This window comes from Trichoplusia ni, chromosome 12 (assembly GCF_003590095.1).
Source record: "Trichoplusia ni isolate ovarian cell line Hi5 chromosome 12, tn1, whole genome shotgun sequence".
Taxonomy (NCBI): domain Eukaryota; kingdom Metazoa; phylum Arthropoda; class Insecta; order Lepidoptera; family Noctuidae; genus Trichoplusia; species Trichoplusia ni.
In genome coordinates, this window is record NC_039489.1 from 529342 (window position 1) to 551511 (window position 22170).

The 22170-nt window shown below is 35.9% G+C and overlaps 3 protein-coding genes and 1 long non-coding RNA gene across 4 annotated transcripts in view; 2 read left to right on the plus strand and 2 right to left on the minus strand.

Moving 5' to 3' along the window:
* Window positions 1-5625, minus strand: part of LOC113499549 (eukaryotic translation initiation factor 2-alpha kinase-like) — a 12186-nt gene extending 6561 nt beyond the window's left edge. Inside the window, 4 exon segments of the mRNA XM_026880064.1 lie at window positions 1969-2149; window positions 2151-2167; window positions 3992-4104; window positions 5379-5625. Of these exon segments, the coding sequence (XP_026735865.1) occupies window positions 1969-2149; window positions 2151-2167; window positions 3992-4104; window positions 5379-5514 (447 nt within the window). The 5' untranslated portion in view covers window positions 5515-5625.
* A 2077-nt stretch (window positions 5626-7702) lies between these two features.
* LOC113499448 lies at window positions 7703-10199 on the plus strand. Its single transcript, XR_003401109.1, has 2 exons — window positions 7703-7763; window positions 10073-10199. It is a non-coding gene; the product is annotated as an uncharacterized LOC113499448 (long non-coding RNA).
* LOC113499445 (DNA replication licensing factor Mcm2) lies at window positions 10195-20919 on the minus strand. Its single transcript, XM_026879926.1, has 16 exons — window positions 20788-20919; window positions 20172-20338; window positions 18896-19062; window positions 18350-18539; window positions 17631-17820; window positions 16956-17258; window positions 15825-16028; window positions 15136-15367; window positions 14807-14898; window positions 14458-14543; window positions 13965-14132; window positions 13267-13428; window positions 12582-12735; window positions 11965-12064; window positions 11308-11447; window positions 10195-10868 (listed from the first exon to the last, which is right to left on the minus strand). The coding sequence occupies exons 1-16, from the start codon at window positions 20788-20790 to the stop codon at window positions 10575-10577; spliced, it is 2652 nt and encodes an 883-aa protein (XP_026735727.1). The 5' UTR covers window positions 20791-20919; the 3' UTR covers window positions 10195-10574.
* A 485-nt stretch (window positions 20920-21404) lies between these two features.
* Window positions 21405-22160, plus strand: LOC113499311 (mitochondrial import inner membrane translocase subunit tim16). Its single transcript, XM_026879732.1, has one exon. It carries the CDS (start codon window positions 21480-21482, stop codon window positions 21876-21878), a length of 399 nt encoding a protein of 132 aa, XP_026735533.1. The 5' UTR covers window positions 21405-21479; the 3' UTR covers window positions 21879-22160.
* Window positions 22161-22170: the final 10 nt, after the last annotated feature.

Below are 22170 nucleotides of genomic sequence, written 5' to 3' on the forward strand. Positions count from 1 at the left end.
TGCCTACACAGGACAACGGATTTTTCATTTCTGGTACCAAAACCAGAATAATTATGTAAGGTGGGCAAATGCCTTCTCGGACACGTACAGGTTGGAGTGCGGGGTGAGACAAGGTGGTTTGAGTTCTCCTAGGCTCTTCAACTTGTACGTGAATGAGCTTATAGTTGGGCTCAGCAGCACACGAGTGGGATGCTGGATTGACAACATTTGTATGAACAACTTTAGTTACGCAGACGACATGGTGCTGCTGACCCCAACTGTAAGTGCAATGAGGCAGTTGCTTGCAATATGTGAAACATATAGCATTCAGCATGGATTGATGTACAATGCTAAGAAGAGCGAGTACATGGTTTTCAAGGCCCCCGGTAAATGTACATTGAATGTGCCCGCAATAAAGCTAAATGGCATTGAACTAAAGCGGGTAGAAAAGTTTAAATATCTTGGACATTACGTTACAGAGGACCTTGAGGACCAGGTTGACATAGAACGGGAACGTAGGCATTGGCGGTTAGAAGTAATATGCTGGCCCGCAGGTTTGTGCGTTGTAGTAAACAAGTTAAAGTCACTCTATTTAAAGCCTACTGTCAGACTTTCTACACGTGCAGCCTGTGGTTCAGATATACGCAGAGGACGCTCAATGCCTTACGTGTCCAATATAACAACGGGTTTAGGATGTTGTTGGGGTTGCCCCGTTTTTGCAGTGCCTCCGGTATGTTTGCGGAAGCCAGGGTAGACGGCTTCCACGCGGTAATACGCAAGCGGCTCGTATCACTACTGAGCAGGGTCAGGAGCAGCACCAACAGCATCCTGCAGGTTATTGCGGAAAAGCAGGACTCAGACATCCTGAAAGCATTTATACGCGCACAAATTTTACTATAAATCTTATTATTTTGTAATTATGTATGGACATTGTTCTGAAATAAAGATTATTATTATTATTATTATTATATATAGTATGTTATAAATAAGTTATAATAATATTATACATAAACGATTAAAGTAGGTACCCACGCTATAAGTCAGTCAAATTTGCTCACCTGAGATATTCGTACCTACTCGAATCTTATACAAAACAATAGAAAAGAAGGTAATAGACTTTTTTATCAACACTTGGTTCTTCAACAGGAAAAGTGAGAATCTATGACTAATTTTACTAATGACTGTTTGCATAATCATTTAAAAACCTGTTTTATACGATTATTTGTTGGTCTTGGACCCGTTTTTGATGACGTATATATATGTAGACACAAATGGTAAGCAAGGAAAACTGTTGACAGAAAATCGTGTCTAGACTTACTTGACCCTAGATTAGACTTAGACTTAAGACTGGCAAATAAAGTTATTGGTGAAAATGTTATCATTTTGTTATCTAATGCACTTGCAATGATTCAATAGGATGCAAAATCGAATAACACAATTCAGGGTTTTCTTTTCTTCTTATTTTAGAACTAAGTTAATAGTTTTTACTCGCGTGGATGCGGCCAACAATAAATAGCATGTCTTTTCTTAGCATTCTGCTTACCACACACCAAGTTCTATTAAAATCTGTTCAGTATACTCATGAAAATTTAACAGATAGACAAACAAGTCTAAAATAGTGAGGATGTATTTTACTTTACATAGTGATCAAAAAATGCTGATAAAAGTTTTATGATCTGTTAATATTGGTTCAAATCTAAACCGACACGAAATGTACATTAATATTACAGAAAGATAAAGTTTATTAGTTGTATGTTGAAAAGGGAAAACCCTTCAATAATGGGACTTTTATAAATTAACTTTCAAACACAATAAACCTGGCTGATAGTTTGGGAATGACAGACGGGAGTTTTATAAGATGAAGTAGACTGCACGGTATTTTACACTTTGCCAATCACAAACATACATAACAGCCCACACGATGCAAGCATTTTAGATATCTACAGAGTCTTATTAGTCTGGGTGTCCTATGTGTATGTGACACATTACAACAATTTTAAAGACAGATGGAGGAATATTAAAATATTGAAATGGCTTACCAGCTATAACAAGGTCGTCCGAGTACTTAAATGATGAGGACAACAGTTGGTCAGCATCGAAGGGTAACGGCTCAATGTTGTCCCCGCTGAGACTGTACAGGCTGCCGCTGAGCGACGGGACCAAGCGGACCACTTCCTCCAGATGTGAGCTGCAAGGTATAATACAGTTAGGAATAAGAACAAACCAAAAAGCAATCACAATTTTTACAGGGGTCGGGCGATTTTTATCAAACAGTCTAAGAACACCCGCAAATAATTAACTTTTATACAAAACAAATTAAATTAAAATCGCGCAACAGACAGACGCTTTTTGCGGCGGATGTTAAAAAGAATGTGTACTTCTCAGACCGCTCGCTTTATTTAAACGAGAGTTGAGGACCCTGCATACTGTTGCCGTATGCGTGACAGAAAGGGAAGACAGACAAAGTAGTGCCGTAGCGCGTAACTTTACAAAGCGGTTAACCCACCGTCTCGTAAGAACTTATCACTTCATGAACTACTATAGATTTATTTTCGATATCTTTGTGTTGCTCAAGGGTAGTCAAGCGTTTGAGGTAATCTTAGAGATCAAAGGGAGATACCTCAAACCTCAAACCTACTACCTCAAAGTACATAGAAAGTAGTCTTAGCCACACACAGTCGTCTACGGCATTTTTTGGGCGAAGAAAATGAAGAGTTCTCTAAAATAGTTTTTGACGTATTATCCTGGTAGATTGAAACAAATTTTAGTGATAGTGCTCTCTGGAGGATAAAGTATTCACTGAGCAATAAGAGTTCGAAATTATCGGCAAAGGAGGTCCATGACTTATTTTTAAGCATATTATTCGTTAATTTTAACGTATATGCTAATCTATCTTCGATTATTAACATGAGATGTCTTACGCCAATTAATTATATGTTTATTCATAAGATCATTGTTAAACACTGTATTGAAAACATTCCTTGACTTCTAAAGCGATCGCTTGTGTTTCGTTCTATATACTAAATAAATTATTCCTTGACCTCATTAAGGGTTACTTAGAGGTCCTTACTTAAGGGTATTTTAGACTTTTATGCACGTAGGAACACAAGTAATTATTGTATCGCAACTATGAATTGGCCGACTAGTTTCGGCACCAAACGGCATTAAGCTTCAATTTCGCGTCCAATATAGCGTCAACGTCGCGTAACGGTCACCGCATAATATCCTCAAAAAAAAATCTAAAAAAACATGGTATATTGTTCTTAGTGATAAGAACACATTATACATATTGTAATTGTTTTCTATTATGATGACATATCAAAATTAATTTAAAGATATGATTTATTTCCAATTCAGTATAGTAGTGATTAGATACAGATATTGTTACAATCAGGTAGATAGTTACATAAAGATGATATATTATGTGTACCAACCATCTCCAGACAGATTGCTTTTTCCGACCTTTTTACACATTTAATTATCTTGTTTATAATATATGATCATTGGCCTAGCCTTTTCCCAACTATGTTGGGGTCGGCTATCAGTCCAACCGGTTTCAGCTAAGTACCAGTGTTTTACAAAGAGCGACTGCCTATCTGACCTCCTTTTAGTTACCTGGGCAACACGATACCCCTTGGTTAGACTGGTTGTCAGACTTTTTCAAGCTTCTGACTACCTGTAACGACTGTCAAAGATGTAGGAATAACAGTCGGGACCCCACATTTAACGTGCCTTCCGAGACACGGAGGAACTCGTTATGACAAAGATGGTCACCCATCTACAGACCAACCGCGTCAAGCATAGCTTAACCCGTGATCGTATCACTTATGCGGTTATAGCTTAGCCACGAGCTCCTCTAATATATGATACTGTTAGAAAAAAATATTAAATGTAAACAAGAGCTAATTCATTGTATAAGAAAAACAATACTTTCACCAGTTTATATGTCTGATCCATAAGAAAAACTTATTTCTCCAATTGACCTACATATGTTTTATTAAATTATTTTTACCTCGACATGGTGAAGATTTGACGAGAGCAGCGGCTGTGTCTCCAAATCCCAAGCTTTGAGGCCATTCTGTGTTGAGAAGGCTGTGAGCCGTCCGTCCAATGTGCTGACTATGACTAGACTGGAAAGATTAACAAAGTTGTATACAACATATACAAATTTAAAACATATAACAATATTTTTTGGTTTTTAGTCATTGGATAAGTTCATGGGATACACAGGGACACAGGGACACAGGTCACACAGGTCCAACATGCAGATCTAGTATTCATAATTAATGTTACATTTCACTATTGAATATAATGGTACTGAAAATAAAATGCTTTGGTAAGGCAATGTCCTACAGAATGCTCTTGAAGAAGACTTATTTGAAACATATTCTATTGAAACTTAAAGATTCAAAAGTTTACTCATGTGTATTTATTCTGTCAAATCATTTTCTGGTCAGAAGCTAGTTGGAACTCCAAATACACCTAAATATACCTAAGTAAACCATTGCACTTTTAAAGTATGAATTATCCTCCCAAGAGTTACTGTAAAATATAGATTTTATTGAAGTTCATGGAGAAGAAGATTTTGGAATAAATATTTAAAATTAATGTTAGGCTAACTGCAAAATATGATTCAGGGTGCCCCAAAAGAAGTGAAGTGACAATAATTATTTAATTTTTTATAGTAATAAGTAAACTGAGGTTTTAGCTTTGGGTGTGAAGATTAAGATAAGATTTTTAAACTAATTACTAAAAACTAGAGGAGAGAGGAGAGAGGAGCCTATGTTCTCTTGTTTCACAACATTTTTATTGTTTATCAGCAATATATTTTTATTTATATCAAAACACAGGTGTTTTATTACTTAAACAGCTGTTTCAAAAAGTAACCAAACGAATATTTTGGTAAGCAGTACTAGCAATCTCAGTTAACACCAAGGTCAAAAGTAATTGGATTGATTGCATACTTTAACCAATGTTTATATTTTTTTTAGTGATAAACTTCAGTACAGTTGATAACGGAAAAACATTTGCACACATAGTTTTATAGTCTACACGCATGTTAGGATAAGATTAATAAGATCCAAAGATTTTTCTAGAAAGTCAACAGAATTGACCAAGAACCAAGACTTGTCATAACTTGTTCTAAAAAGTTAAAGTTAGCTCAAAATTTCTTTAAAATAAACAGTAACATAATAGTCTTGTTATGTGCATTAAACACAAACTCAGCTTTATGAGAAACCAGTTCTTTATCAATACCTTAGACTTCAATTGTTTTGTAAACAAATGTTTTGGTCGTCAATATTTACACAAAACACGTGCAATTTTGTTAAATGTACAACTTTTAGACACAAAACACGTAAAGCTAAACGAAATATAATAATAACTCACTCGTTATGCACCGGGACCGTCCTTAACATTATTAGGATTGCAGAACGGTAACTTTTGCACAGTATCGTCCGCACGTAAACTACAAACGATAAAACTTAAAGCAAACGCTGCCTTCAGAGCAATTACCCGCCAATACCAGTCCGACATTTTATTACAGCTGAATTATTTTTGAACATTTCAAACCAAAAGCCGGCAATCTATTTTTTATTACGAAATCCTCAAAATATATTACGAGGTGCGCGCAGCTGACTGTAAAAACTTTTTTACCACAGACTACACACATTCTCCACGTAATAACACTAACATCTGTCAAATTATAAGGAAAGATACGTTCCGTTGATCTTTTTTTTTGTTTCCAGTTACTTGCGATGACTCAGTCAAAAACTTGTTTTAACCATGGCAAATGTTTTGTTTTACATGAAAGTTCTTCTACCACTTATGTAATCGTTATACACTGTGTGGCTTTTATACTTTCATTAACTAGTAAAATAGCTTTAAAAGAAGCTATTATGTTTATGTTATGTTATGCTTATTATGTTACAATAACTGGTAAATTGCGAATAAGATTCGCTACATAGAGAGTCCTGTTCATATATCGTGATCGGTCGTAGCTTAACGTCGTTTAACCTCGATCTTTGTTCTTAGTTTTTTTTCACGGTTCCTGAAATACAGCCTGACTGACACAATGACGAACGTGCAGAAGTTCGGACCAACAGGTAGACGAACAGTGGAGCCTTAATAACAGAGTTCCTTTTAATATTCCCGGTAACGGAACCAAGTTACCCAAGTTCTGATTTTATAAAAACGCCAGTAACTAGTTTTATAAAAATGACTAACATTTCTAGGTTTCATTGCAATGTATGATTTTGATTTACAATGTGACTTATAGTTACGACATAACTTGTTGTAACATTAATTTTAGAAGTTTTAAAAATATATCAAAAATCCTTTACTTTCTTGTCGTCAACATATTTAATGAGTGTTTTTATTGATCAACACATTGGTTAAGAAAATTATTCGCAACTGTTAGCTGCACTAGTTTGAAGCATGTATTCGATATTTTTTGATATTTTTTTTGCCAGAAACTATCCACGAATATTCAGGCCAAAACTGTCTATAGTTACAAAAATAAAACGTTTTATGAAACTGGTTTGGACTTTGGATTATATTTTCTAATATAAACATTTATTTTGAAAACTTTATTTTTATATCAATATTAATCTTTATTCTGAGTTATCCGTGACGATTACCAAAACATAATTATTTTTTTAATATTTCCTTTACAGGCCAAGCCTTCATTGAACTAACTCTGAGCCATCGACAACTCAATATTTTCTTTTTTACCCTGTGCAATTTTTGACAACGACAAGTTGACAAATCTTTTATTTTCCATGCTTCCTTTTTCTGTAATTTTCTAATTATTCATTTGTATTTTGGAAGCGCTTGGACGCGATAGTAACGTAAAGGATTTGTGGACAAGTGATTTTCACCTACCTGCAAATAATTTTCAAGCCGTTGATTCTAAAACCTCATCATGACTTTGGGAAACTTATAATAGACATCAAGCTCAGAAGAAAAAGTGAGACTTTTCTTTCCCTCGTTTATGCTGTTGTGAAAATTTGTTTTATGATATTAATATTCTATTGTTTTTTATAGGCAAGCAGCTTTGGCGGCGGCGTTTCCCCAGGGGATTCGTTGTCAGAAGTGCTTGGAATATGGGCACTGGAGTTACGAGTGTACAGGCAAACGCAAGGTTTTGGTGCGTCTTCTCGTACGCAAGTGCTGAAGAAAAACCTGAAGTCGCGGGAAGAGGGCTCCTTGCAGGTTTGTCATGACTTTAATATTCTACAGCAAATTTCTACGACATGACGCCATATTTCTAGAACAATATGTTCCAATAAGTACCCCCTTAAGATTTTTCAATTGCTTATTGGTTTCGCATATTTTTTGTATTTATCTATGAATATTAAAATAATTTCGCAAATAATTATATGTAATGTATTTAAAAAAATATGTTTTCTAAGAGCTACTAGATTTTTTAGTTCATAAAACTACCCCCACTTCAAGTAAAAAATGCAACTTCATAACTTCATCTGTATTTTTTGGCACAAGAATAAAACTTTCATCTTTTAATAAATTTATGTAATTTAGCTGTTTTTACAAAAATAACATTCTACCTGTATCTTGTTCTCAGCAATGGCAGTTGCAAGATACCCAACAAAAAGAAACGCTCAGACTGCGCAGACTGCTCTGACGACAGCTCTTCAGGCAGTTCCTCAGAATCCGACTCTGGCAGCTCGGATGACTCTGACAGTGGCAGCAGCAGTGACTCGGAAAAGCGATTCGGGTAGCAGCAGTGGGTCAGAATCTGGCTCAGACTATTAAGGACTTAATGTGTATCTACTTAACGCTGGTATTAGGAAATATTTCTTAAGATTTTTAGTCTAATTTTGGGCTGTGTCTGTACAAAGTTACTTATATGTGCTTATGTGTTAAAATTGAGTTTTAAGAGCCCAGTATTTTCAGTTAAGAGATGCTTAGAAAGGCCTCCCATGACAATTTAATTGACCTGAAGGCTTGCTAGATAAAGGTCAGAGCTGTTATATTTTTGTGAGGGGTACCTGCAAATATTGTCACAAATGCATGTAAAGCCAACACCAAGTGTTCATTATATAATTTATCTAAATCTAAAGACCTATCTTTAGTTGATTTGAAAAAATAACTTCATCTTCACATTTTTTTTAGATTCTACATTGAAATATGTATGTTTTTTCTAATGCCAGCTATAAGTACCCCCAGTTTAATAGTTACGATTTGAAAGTAGTATACTATCACCAGATTGTGTCATAATGCTGGACATTGAATATGAAATTAGTTTAAAATGACACTATTTTTAAGATATTTTTAACCTGCAGACAATGTTTTTAATCTATTTATTTTTTTAATTTATGTAAGTAGAATATGGCACTTATCTCATTCAGCTTTTGATTATATTATTAAAAATAGTATGATAAATGGAATGCGTTTTTCATAGATTATATTAGTGTTTTTAAAGAAAGAATTTGATGTTAGAGAGCTAAATGGGTTTGGCGCCATTCTTCCTAGTTTTTAATTACCTTAATGCTGTGAAATGTTGAATGTTTGTAGTTTCTATGTGATGCTAAGAAGTAATTTTATGTGTGAATGAATATGTAATTTTATTGAGAGTTGTAGAGATTAAAACTTTTAATGTTAGGCTTTATTTCCACTGTCAGTGTTTTAAAAAAATACTTCTAAATTACAATATGCCATTTGACATTTCTATTAAAAAACTCAAAAGGCATTTAATGTCAGTGGAAATTCAGTCACAGTTACACCTATGTTTGTGCTTTGTGAAACTGCTGTGTTAATATAGAGTAGAATTAAAAGATAATTATCAATTACATATTTACATGTCATAGACGTAATATTTTCTAAGACTGTATATTAAATTGTCTCTTCAATTACATAGTCTCATGATTTAAATAGAAAAAGAATGTAAGAATTTGATATAAAAGTAAATATAATTAAAATGGGATTATTATTATTTTTTTATTTACCCTAGCAACTGGACCTAATCAACTAATTTGAAAGAGAAAATGAGTATATGCCTGCTTGCTGTGAAAGTTAGAATGGTGGTAGACAGCAGTCTGTGTTCTTCACTGTATTATTGTTTAAGCTGTTGAGTAAGTCATGAGGCACAGTAAAGTTACCCTCGCATGTTTTCATAGGCAGTGAACACCTTCAACATAATGATGCTTATAAATAAAACAGTTAAGCTTGTATTAGATTATTTCAAAATAAGTATTTATTGATGTTTACAATAAAAAATTACACAAGTTTGTACTGGCAATATGTAATCTATTTCCATTATTAGATCTGTTGTACCTGAAATTCTTTTAACTGTTTATAAACAAAAGTCACAAGAGCCTTATAAAAAAAATTGTAAGAATGTACATGATTTTTAGATTGTTTATTGTAGCAAAATTATAAAAATACCTTAACATAAAACTAAACCTAAAACAGAAACGTTAACAGACAATTTTAAAGCTTGTTTTAAAGTAGTGATACAAAAAAAGGTGGGTGTCTGTAATTGTACATAGTAGCATAGACAATTACATTAATATCATTAAAAAATTCATGAGTCATTATTCTCACTCTTATTATCTGCGAAGATACACAACTTTTTCTCATTCCGAAAAATGGTTACCAAAAAATAAAATCAACCCGTAAATCTACGCAGATACGAAAAAAAAACAAATTACAAAACAAACCTTAAATAACAATATTTTGTCGAAAATTACCTTAATTATTTAAAGACCATGCTAAATTACTGAATTTGTCTTCATCACTCAAATATAATAGAGACCTCCTTAATAAAATGTCGTATTATAAGTAGATAAAGTAGACCAAAATGATCACATACCGGTACATTTATTCTTACCGCATAAAAAAAGTAAAGGACCTGCCTTGTATTGTGAAGACTATGAAAACTGCTTGAAGTAGTGTTTGTCACAATGCAATGTCTAGATTATTCACAGTAACACTTATGATTGTAAGAAAAATAGCAAGACTACATTACCTTACAGACTAAAACTTAATATTGTACTTTTATTAAAATAACGGGCACGAATACCATTAATTATTTATATAATAATAATTTACCCACCCTTAATTATTGGTATAGAACGACTCGCGATCCTGCCGCCGCATCAGCTCATGGTTAAGGAATACTTTTGGGTCCGAAACCAGTTGGGCTATCCCAATAAATACACGTGAGCAAACCGATATTAAATAAATAATTATAAATTCGACTGATGATTTATTATTATATATTCATAATTACAAATACCATTTTTTTGAATGCCTGATCAACATAAAATAGTCAAATCTTAAGACCAAATGCTATGCTTTGTGGAAGGTTCTTGGGTAAAGTAACATTATCATCTATTTGTCTCTACAATATACTTTAAAATAACAAGGACAACATGTTTCAAATATTTTGTGTCGCGACTCCGACACGCATTCGGCCAGTTTCTATTAATTTAATGATAAATTAACATTTCCCATTAATGATCGACTTATCATAAATTAATACATGTTCTGTGATAGGTTGCAATATACCCCGCAATGCGGTACTTAATTAAAATAATTAAATAGGCATTCAGAAAACTGGATACTTAAAAAAATCACGCAGTAGCCGACGTCGGCGTATCAGGCAGCACATGTACAATAACTTTCCTCTTCGCATCATACGAAAAGCTGTTCATTTTGAATATACGGCTGTCATAGAACGGTTTCAAGTCTGAAATGTTGATCTGTCTCGCTCGCTCTAAGAGGTCTCTTTCGGAGATTTCGATGGTGGGCTGTGAATGATTGTGTAGGCCTCGCATGTAGGCCAGCTGATCCATTGTGAGCTGGCGCAGAATGTAGTAGAGTAACTCGCTGTGGTCTTTCTTGTATGATAGGTATTTTTGGAATGTCTGAAAATAGAAAAGTGGGTGAGTATACCTATAGCCTAAGTTAAAAAAGGCCACAACCATAAATACTATTTTGTCACGTCAATGAAAATAAATAACAGAATAACACAAACAGAAATACAGAAACTGAAGTCATTTGAAAGGGTATTATAATTAAATTGCATGAGCAGAAGTGAGTTTCCTGCAAACAACGAAGAAATCGCCCTTCCCATACAATTTTATCTGCTATCAACATACACCTTCATATGTTTAACTTTTATTCAGCCCTAACACATCGTCTTTTAGTTGATGCGCCGTAAATGTAGTAATTGGCAATTCAAATTTCAAAAGTGATAGACTTTGATTAATTGAAAGAAATCTGCGTAACAAGGAATATGAGAACTGTGACGCATATCATTATATATTATCGCGCATTAGGTTGTATTGATATATGAACGGGTACCTGTCGCATGGCCCGCATGACGCTGTACTTCTGTGTCTCGACGAAGCTCTCGAGCATGGTGCGGATGGCCATGTTGACGTCCTCCTCCGACACCTGCGCGCGAAGGTGCATACGGGCGTGGGCCTCGCTCATGCGGATTACTAGAACAACAAAATGTTTATAAATATTAGTTACAATGGTACAGTAGGGTAATAGACATTAGTGCAACTAGAGTCATTATTGTAACGTTCTGAAAGTGTCTGGAAAACGGCGCATTTGAAAGAAACACTTTTGATTTTGAGTTGCGGCTCTAGAGAGGAGCGTCCATGCCTGAGATTGCGGTAGTTTACATCGCTTTCCCGTGGTCTCAGGTATAATGGAAGGGTGAAGTACTCTGATGGTTTTAGCTGGTAAGAGTCCGGCCTCATACTTTGCCGTCTTCCCCAGGGCAGAAAATGTCTATGAGGATTTACCCCGGTATAAAAATGGGTAATAGACGACCGGATTTACAAAATTGTACTTAATCATCATAAGGCTTGTTAAATTCCCATTTTCAATTTAGAGCCAACATATTCTGCGAGAAGTGTTTGATTTGATAGTGCGTTTCTAAGCATATTAGGTATGTTTTTAGGACCTGTAATTTAAATCATATTAAAAGTTATCTATCTATAAACTTACCGGATTCAATATGTCTGACTGTGATAGGTAAACTGCCGGTAGCGAGAGATTCTTGACGGAGCTGACTGTACATCTTGGCTACTTTGTCTTGATCCATGTTCTGAAAGAAATAATTATGTGAAATAAAATTGTTTGTTTAAGACACCGCTGCCGCCGACTCCGACATCACAAAACGCTTGTCAGGAGTATATATTGAACATAGTAATGGTTATTTTAGTAAGAGAAGTTTGCCTGTAGTCAAAGTTGTGTTAAAACGTACAAATGTAGGATAAATTAGTTTCACTGTAGTTCCAGTACAAAAGCTGTGTAGGGTTATTTCTCACAACCTGCTTATTTTGGGGTATTGTAGCATATTTCATGACATTCATAATAATAACATTCCACTATTCCAGAACTTTCAAACAACGCCATCTAGTCTCAAACTAAGCAAAGCTACTAGACAGCTGATAAACATACTTCTTTTTAAATACATACATAATATAGATAAATTCCACTCAGAAACAGAACAAATAACCATGCTCATGACAAACTTTTGTCTTACGTGGAATTCGAACTCACGACCTCTTGTACAGCAGTCGGGGCTACTGACCACTAGACCAGCGCACCAGTCACATTACCTGTAGTTTAGGATGTACGTTCTCCCGTGAGTACACGATGTACTTCTTGAGCATGTCCTGCGGCAGTATGAAGTCGGGGTCGGGCGCGTTGTTGTCCTCCAGCGTGACGCCGCTCTGCGTCGGGTGATGGCGGATGTGAGAGCTTACCACGAACCTACGCAATAACGAATGGTTGAATATTAACTACTGTTTTTAAAGAGCGAAGCTCTGCCCGCTATCAGTTGTAGATAGAAGTACACTTATTTGATAAGGTACTTAAAGGTACAAATTAGATTAGTATATAAATACGGAGTACGTTAAATATAAGTAAAAAATCATGATGTAACTTTTTATAGAAACAAATATTGAATAAATAATTTATCTTGATATTTATGCGCTGTATTATTATTATTTCCAAACAAACTTTTTAAGCAAAAAGGTACATCAAAATCATGTCTATTTCATTCATTAAAATTGGTCCAGCTGATTTAGCGTCAAAAGTTAACAAGCATACTTATACACACACACACACACACAAAATCGCCCTAATAATAAGCTTGACATGCTTGTTGACAAAAGTAAGAATACATTTTATATGAACACCTATCATTATATTTTGACTACGTAGTTACGAACACGTTAACAGTTTTTAATCTGCTTCAGACTTTCGTGAAAAACTCCTTATTATAAAATACTCTCTACTTACTTAGCTAAATGAGCGTCCTGCATAGGATCCGCTTCGTCCCTCACGACACACAACACATCAAAACGCGACAGAATAGGCTCCGAGAGATTCACGTTCTCTGTGAACGTTAGCGAGGCGTCGTAACGCCCTCCGATGGGATTGGCTGCTGCTATTATTGAACATCTGAGGAAGAACAAGTCATAGGTTAACTGATGTGGATTTTGCTGTATGCTGTGTTGTGTGTTTGAAGTTATTGCTGAGCAGAATACAGTATGAGAGTGTAGTGTGAAAAGGGAATTAATTATCGGTTTATCGCTTAGTATAGTATTAAACGCTTTAAGATAACAGAGCTAGAAATAAATAAGGGGCGAATCGCGACTTTACGTGACTCAGATTTATCACTATAGTCCTAATTTAGAGGTTTGCCAGATAATATACTTTTTGGCCCACTTGCTTTTGCTTGCTTGTTCATACTGATGCTGTGCTACTATAATATAGGCTGATGAATTAATTACATTTTTAAATCATTTCATTCAATCATTTATTTCAAGACCGAAAAGTACAAAAAATTATAGTCAAATTCATCCATTAACTTATTTTCAAAACAAAAATACGAAAAAAAACCCACAAAATCCTTTAAACACTGGACGATTGGAATATGACGTTGGTTGGTGGTTGGTATTTGGTTAATCATTTAATAAAAACTCCTTGTAACCCACCTAGCATGTAAGGAGGTGACTATCCCAGCCTTGGAGATGGAGATGGACTGCTGTTCCATAGCCTCGTGTATGGAGGTCCGGTCCTGGTCGTTCATCTTGTCGAACTCGTCGATGAGGCACACGCCGCGGTCCGCCAACACCAACGCACCAGCTTCTAACGTCCAGTCCCTGAGAGAAGTCAATAAGTAAACATGTTTTATAATATTTACAACATATGATTTTTGTGAACTGAGTTTTCAGACAAAAAAACACATGAATATTGTTTACCTTTTTTTAAACGAGTTTACTCAATTCGACCGTATGATATGCTTTTTATGTTTCTTATGTCTTATAAGGTACACAATGCAGAGTTAATTTTAGTTTTTAGAATAACGTGTTTACTTTTTTTAACTGTAATTATGATATCAAACCTAAATATTAAAGATTTATCTCCTTAACTCCATAGTAGAAATTCATGAGAGATTTGTATTTGATGGATATATGTATATCTTACCTTGTGGTAGGATTCTTCCTCACATAGGCAGTAAGACCGACGGCGCTGGCGCCTTGTCCTGTTGTGAAGATGGCTCGCGGTGCGATCTGAATTATTAACAGTGGATAAGATACAGTACGTTTAAGACATCGATATTAATCGATAACAAGAATCGATTTCAACTTACCCGACATTTCACTGAGCAGCATTAAAAAAGACACAAAAATATTATTTTTTTAAGATTATGACTTTTTGTTACACATGTTTTTTTTTTCTTTTAACGAATCACATGAGATCACATGACAAATCAAATACAGTATGTATACTACTAATACTGTATTATATAGTATATTTTATTAATATAACTTACCTTTTCGGTGTATTTCAGAAACTGTGATTTGGCGGTACCGGGGTCACCGCAGATGAGAACATTGATGTCGCCTCTTAACTTGTGTTTTTCACCTGAAACATTTAACTTGTGCTCAAAACTTATTCTTTTAATGAAAAGACTATCATCATCATCATCATCATCATCATCAAAGTAGACTGATGATGGATGAGTACAGATCCCTCTTCTCCTTATTTCTCTGCCACACTAGCTTATTATGTGTGTACTTAATTCAAGTTTTTTTCTAAATATATTATGTCTCTTTAGGTGATAATAATCTAATTTAAAACGCATAATATAAGATTACATACCTGGATTCTTAGGCTCCCCACCAAACAGCGCCAACGCTAATCCCCTCTTGATATAATCATGTCCGAATATAGATGGCGCTATACTCTGCACGATCCTCTCTCCAATTCGCGGGTCTTTTGACAGCTTAATAATGGTCGCTACGTCTTCATCAGTCAGAGAATCCACGATGTGCTTACAATCCTTTACCACTATGTAGTTGGCAATGATGACGGTCGCGAATACTGGGAAACCCTGTACAGTAAGATGTTTTATGGGTGATTCTGTTTTGGTGCTTACTGTGATGCTAAGATAAGGATTATTTTGAAGCAGTTAAAACTTTCCGATGGGATTTTCAATTTGTTTACGCGAGAACTCGCAGACGAACAAGTGTGATCGATAAAAAAAATGACTAACAATTCCGATTGTCGTCAAAGTCGTATGGTTGGAGGCACAAAACATTTTGAAATAGAATGGTCTAAAAACAGCCTTCGATGATATCAAAATTATCATTACAAATTAGGATTCAATTTGATTTTGCAGCAAGAATCACGACGTATTTATTTTAAGTGAAAGTCATTTTCTTTACCTACAAATATCATTTTTTTTTAGTGATATCGAAAACGAAATGGGGTGTCAAATGTATGACTTCTATTTACTGCGAAAGTAACGAAGAAGTTATATTGTAATCTAAAATGAACAAAGCGCCCACCTGTTCAGTATTGAGCGAGCCATCGTAGTTGTTGGTGTAGATGCCGGTGAGGTCGACCTCGTCCCCGGGCTTGGCGCGGTCGCACAGGTCGGCCAGCAGCACCACCTCCTTGCTGCGCGGGATGCGGCCCGCCGGGATGCGCCCGGGGGACTCCTGCAGCGTCACCTTCTGGTAGTTGCGGTACACCGTCTGCTCCATGTTCACCTGCAGCCAGACGGAAGGATACTAACATACGATACGGGATCATCATGTTCGGCTCATTCAAAATAGGATAATACTGCAACGTTCGCCCACCAGAATGCAACACTAACACATACAGTAAACGGATAGCCGAGGGGTTGAGATCACCGTGTCGCGGTTTCAATCTCCACAAAGAACAAGTATTTGTATAATCCACGAATGCTTGTTCTAAGTCTGGGTGTGTATACAGTAAACAACCACCAAGCACGACGTTCGCGAAGCAGTTTCTTTACATCATCCACTTTTCATTGGCCATAGGATGCTATAAAGCCACGTACGCACGTACGAACAAATTTGTTGCGTTACATGATACGCAACAACTTGGTTCGCCCGTGCATACCACTATCGAACACTCTGTTCGTCAAACATGTTCGCGGCGATCCTTGTAGTGTGTTCTGTATGGACGGTGTTCGAAGAGCTTTAATAAATGTTACGCATAAAACTGTTCGTATACCTAGATCTGGGCGGGGCCAGATCGACCACTTTCAACGGCGCCGTCATGGTTACTAAGATAGAGTTCACGACTGTTGTTCGCGAACTCGACTCGAACTATGTTTGCGTTCGTGTTCGAATATGCCGTCCATACGTACGAACCAAATGTTCGGGTCTGGTGTTTGTGTTCGCTATGTTCGTGTTCGTACGTGCGTACGCGCCTTAATATTATACTTAACTACAAAGATAATGAAAATTTTGATATACCCCACAGAATAGTGAATATCCAGTTGTTACCATTGAATAACTCGGCACGAATTATGTGCGTGTGTTTTTAGACCTTTTTATGAAAGTAATTTAGAAGTTGTTTTAAATGACGGGGATTTTTAAATATATTATCTTGTTACCAATCATTTTCTCAGCTTATTATCAAATCAACACAAAAAAACAACAACTTACCATAAAAGGCCCCGCACTCTGACACTCGGGACACGACCCAGGTTTCACTTCAGAATTCTGTGACTGGACGAACGGTCCCAGTATATACCCGCACCTATTACAATCATACTTCACAACAGACAACTGTGGCAGGACCCCAGTAGTCGCTGTGATCACTCCCACTGTCCGCACCAGCTGGTTCAAGTGGAGCTTCCGGAATGTTCTGAGCTCTTCTATGAGAGGCAGGTCTGATATCCGAACGTGGATTTCTGATGTCACCCGCTCGTAGCTCGGGAAGATTTGTAGGACTATGTCTTTTGCTACCTGTGGGTAAGTATCGGATTAACCATGTATTTCATTTTAAGACACGCGATATAATAGACAATAGATATTCGTAATACCTTACGATTATGTTTATCGTAAGTTATTACGTAACATGGCCAATATTTTGATTCTACCTGATGAAATGAATTGAAATAATTTATTCTGCAAGTAAGGTATAGCATCACTTTTACATGTCTGTTTTGATAGCGCCAGAGTCGACATTTCCCATCTCACTACACTGAGAAAATATGTCGAAAGAAACTCAGAGGTCGCAGTCTTTTAATGTCCATACAATTTCAAAATGTGAGTATAAGTGCACTATACACTTATAAATAATGTTTTTTATATATTCCATATTCCATACAAACACACCTCATCAAATATCTGCAGCATTTGGAAGGGCGCTTCTGGCAGGAAGTATGCCAGCACTTGTTCTCTCCTCGCCAACACATCGAACTCCACATGGAAGGAGGCCTGGTTGTGTTCACACATGCGTCGGATACGCTCCTTGTAGACAAACTGGCCTTTGCTGTTCGTGTATGTACGGAGGAAGTTCTTGAACCTGGGAGGCAGATTGTATTAGGTTAGGCCTGCTTTACTTAACCTCCGTCTCATTTCTCAGCTACTGACCCAACAGAAATGTATTGTAAAACATTCTCTTGCTAGTTTGTAACACTACTAGTTCAATATAGCGAGAAACTTTTTAAAAATTGCAAAACCATTGAAGAATATTTATTACGACAATATTTTGTGGATTTAAAGTTACTGTTTTATACAGTAAAGAGGGCAAACGACTTGTGCAGACGGAACTGCAAGTTACGTCGACGTTCAATGAACAACGCCCACACTAAGGAATTTAATCCTTGTGTCGCGGAGGTTTCATAAAAATTCAAGTTACAAGCACAAAGAAACCCACACAGGTCAAGAGTTCGTGGAACACGTCGCTTAAAGTAAGGTTGGCATGGTAGCCTCAACCACTCGGCTATCCCGAACCCACAGACACGTCGCCTGCAATAAGCTTGGCGTGGTGACCCCCACCACTCGGAAATTAGAGCAATCAACTTCATACGTACAAAATACATCCTACAGACCTGTTAGCGATCTCAGTCCTGGGCCCCAGCATGGAGACCCACTCCTTGGTGGTGTACCCCTTGGTGTCCTCGAGGTTCTCGATGCTCTCGATGCCCTCCTCCACCTGCTCGTCAGTTCCCAGGGCGGCCTTCTCGGCTGCGCGCCGGCGCTTAGCCCGCGGGGCGCCTGTACTCTCCTCATCCGATTCATCTGTGGATTTCAAGTTGTTAGTGCCTTTGAAGAAGTTTACGTACTTTTTGACTAATCACAAATGTTAGTTCATGACTCGAACATTCCTTAATTTTAAAGCTTATACTATATTTTTTGCTTGATGAATTGTTACTAAGTACAAACCAGTTCGTTTCTTTCTATTTCAAATTTTTCTTGTGTTCCGAATTCGATCAGATTTTATAGGCAGTCAGGTAACAGGCTGTTTAATAAGTTAAGCTTTCAAAACACAAACTGCAAACCTATGAACTTCGGTAGATAACTCATTTTTAATCTAAATAAATTATAACAGAAAAACGCAGATCAAATTACTTCAGCTAATAAATTAAAATACTTACCATACAACAAGTCTCGATCATCTCTCCGAGTCCGTCCTTCATCTCTGTCCCTCCTCCTCAGCTCTTGTTCAGCGGCCGCGCGGTCTTGTATGGACATTGGATCGTAATCGTCATCATCCAAGTCCTCTGCGTCGTAGCGGTCGAGGGCTGGCATGGGGCGGTAGTCACTGTAAATAAATTAATATAATGTAGAATGTTATGAGTTCTGATGGTTTGATTCAAACTACAGAATCAACACTTTGTATCTAAGAGAGAAAATCCAAAGTTGCATAGAACAAAATTTTTAGAGTTAACTAGGAAACTAAATTGTATTAAAACTTATAGGTTTAAGTTTTAAGTTAGATTTCTGGGTACTGTACTGAGAACATAATGAAATATTACAATTCTTCCTCATTATGTAGTGATGAGTGCAGATTTTGATTCAAGAGTTAAAATGTGATACTTCCAATAGGTCAGTGTGACTTGAACTACAATATTTGATTGACTAAAAAGGGAAAACAACTGTAGGAAGTGAGATCTGTTAAGACTGAGTATTTATTTAAGACTTATAATAGCAGTGGATTGCAGTAGGCAGAGATGTAGTATAACTTGAAAGACTTCAATAATGTTTTGTGCCTAAATGCACTGCTGAAAAGCATTTTTAAGAACTCCATAAAAGACCTGTGGTAATTTAAAAAAGAGGCTACAAAATTATTATTAAATAGATGTTATTGTCCATCTAATTATTTAATAAATGACATTATAACTAGTATGTTTGATAATGAACTGCATCAATGTTTGCATGTTAAAATGGTAAAATGCACAAAAGTTTTTCTTTCATAATAACCACCTTAGCACCTTCAATTTAAGCAAATATACTCAATACTCAATATTTTATTTGCACTCCACAATGTTAACATTTCGTCCTAACAAAATAAACTTAAGAGTAACAATCGTGGACCCTGTCGGCTCCTACTTAGAGGAGAGAGGAAAAGTACATGTAAGTACTTAATTTGTAAACATTTTTTAGCATGCATATACCTAAAACTAATTATTTAATATAATATGGTTATCTATTCTAAGACTTTCTTCTATGGAGTTCACATGAAAGATCATTCAGTAGTACAGTCCAACAGACCTGTTTAAGAGCTCTATAGGCTCTGACTTCCATCCAGCTATCCATTAATATTATTTGCCCATCTTCTCCTCCACATACTTGACTTCTGCTGTTATAAACATGGCATTCACCTAATCCTAGTGAGATTTTAATTGTAGTTTAGACACAAAAGTAACTTACGCCTCCATATTATCGTTAAAAAGTTCCTCTCCATCATCTTCTTCCTCCTCAGGGTTGTCTCCGAGGATAGCACCCTCATCTTCAAACATCTCGTACTCCCGCGCTGGTGACGTCATCCTGGACCTGGCTCCATCTCGGTCTGAAGGTGTGTCTGGTGCTGGTGAACTCTATAAACATTATAAGTTGGGTATAGTGTCTTCAATAATTTGTGAATTATAAACTACTGCTAACTACGAAAAACTGGAGTAATAATACTTTTTATTTCCTCCAAAAAGGCCAAAATACTCAAGTTTTGCGTGAACTAACAGCCAAACTCAATAAAATCTGTAATTTGAATTTAACTTCTTCAGTACTCGTAGGTTTAGGGTTATGATTACTATTATTACTTTTGAAGTTTATATTTTGTATTGTATGTAGCATTGTATACATTATCTTTAAAGATAGTATGTTATTAATCACGGCGATACATATTTCATTTATCAGTTGCGGCATTTCACGAGTAAAACGCGCTTTTGTAACTGTATGACCCGGAATTTAATTACAGGGTTTAGGTTACAACTTACTACTTCAAATGTAATGATTGAACGATTAAATACTTAAGATGAAGCTTACTAACCATTGTTTAAACTTAATACACTACTTCTAAAACAACACTAAACTTAAAACAATGCGAATTCAGCACTTTTGCAACAAAACTGATCGTTACAACAAAACAAACAGGTTAAAACAAGATCAAGATGTCAAAAAAACGCGCGAAGCTATGTAGTGCCGCTACAAAGTGTCAAAAAATGTACATACTTATTTTCACATTTATGCACTGCACGTAGAGTCGCTTTTTCCTAATCAACAATATTCCATTTCTTAACAGATGATTGAATTGACTTATTTGTTGCGTTCAACATTTTTAGTCTATGTTTTAAAGCAATAAATATGAAATTATGAAAAGGACGAATTAATGAAAAGTATTATTAATCATAAGATCTCGAATTATTTTTTTCCTGAAAAAACGCGATCATTAAGAATTAAAAAGAATATAATCTAAAAATCATTTGTCAATAACGAAACTCGTACATCTTCGAACTGAAACAAAGTAAATGCAATATGCTCTCAATAACGAGACACATCAACTAAAAATAAATTCTATCTTAGTCAATATCATTCACTATTTTTTTTTCCTTAATTGTTTCTTTTCATGTGTGACTAGTTAAAGTCACGATGAACGCAATATAACCTCCAAAAAGGGACATTTATTTTGCTTAATAATGTCGTAATGTCAAAAGATACACCATAATATTTAGTAATGAAAATATGGCTAAATACATCGCTCAAATCATAGTTCTCGGCGCCCAAGTGGTAGGAAGAGCGTTTGCGAGGGCTCTCAAACAAGAAATAGCTGCATCTCAGGAGGCAGCTAAGCGAGCTGGTGGCGGACCTGAAGGTACCAGGCGAGCTGCTGCAAATGCATCCACCGGCCTCACGCTAGAAGAAGCTATGCAGATATTAAATTTAGATAAATTAGAACCAGAGAAGATCAATAAGAACTACGACCATTTATTCTCTGTTAACGATAAATCTAAAGGTGGCACGTTCTATCTTCAGTCGAAAATAGTAAGAGCAAAAGAAAGAATTGATGCTGAATTCAAACAGGCGAATAAAGAAGCAAACTCGCCCAAGGATGCGCAGAGTCAAAAGAAAGACACGTCATGAAACCTAGTTAATTAGTTTGGACAATAGCTGTTATTTTTATTGTTGTAGATATTGTTTTAGTTAAACAAACTTGAGTTTTGTAAAATATTTTATTGCGTAGAAAATGGATACCACAATAGTGACTAGAATACATCAGTCTTCATAACATACATTGTTGATTACGCATTACAAAATACAAAAAAAGGTAAAATAATTTAAAAAAATAACAATGTCACAATAAACAATGCTTCGGCATTATGTCCTCGAAATAAATAGAAATCAATAAATATTTGTTATGCATAACACTGATTTT

Excerpts from the sequence above, each read along its gene's own strand:
- LOC113499445 (XM_026879926.1), bottom strand. Across the intron at positions 14,133-14,457 it reads AGGAAGAATCCTACCACAAG|GGACTGGACGTTAGAAGCTG; the intron begins GTAAGATATACA and ends GACTTCTCTCAG. Across the intron at positions 10,869-11,307 it reads TCATGCGGGCCATGCGACAG|ACATTCCAAAAATACCTATC; the intron begins GTACCCGTTCAT and ends TTCTATTTTCAG.
- LOC113499311 (XM_026879732.1), top strand. The coding sequence starts at position 21,480 with ATGGCTAAATACATCGCTCAAATCATAGTTCTCGGCGCCCAAGTGGTA.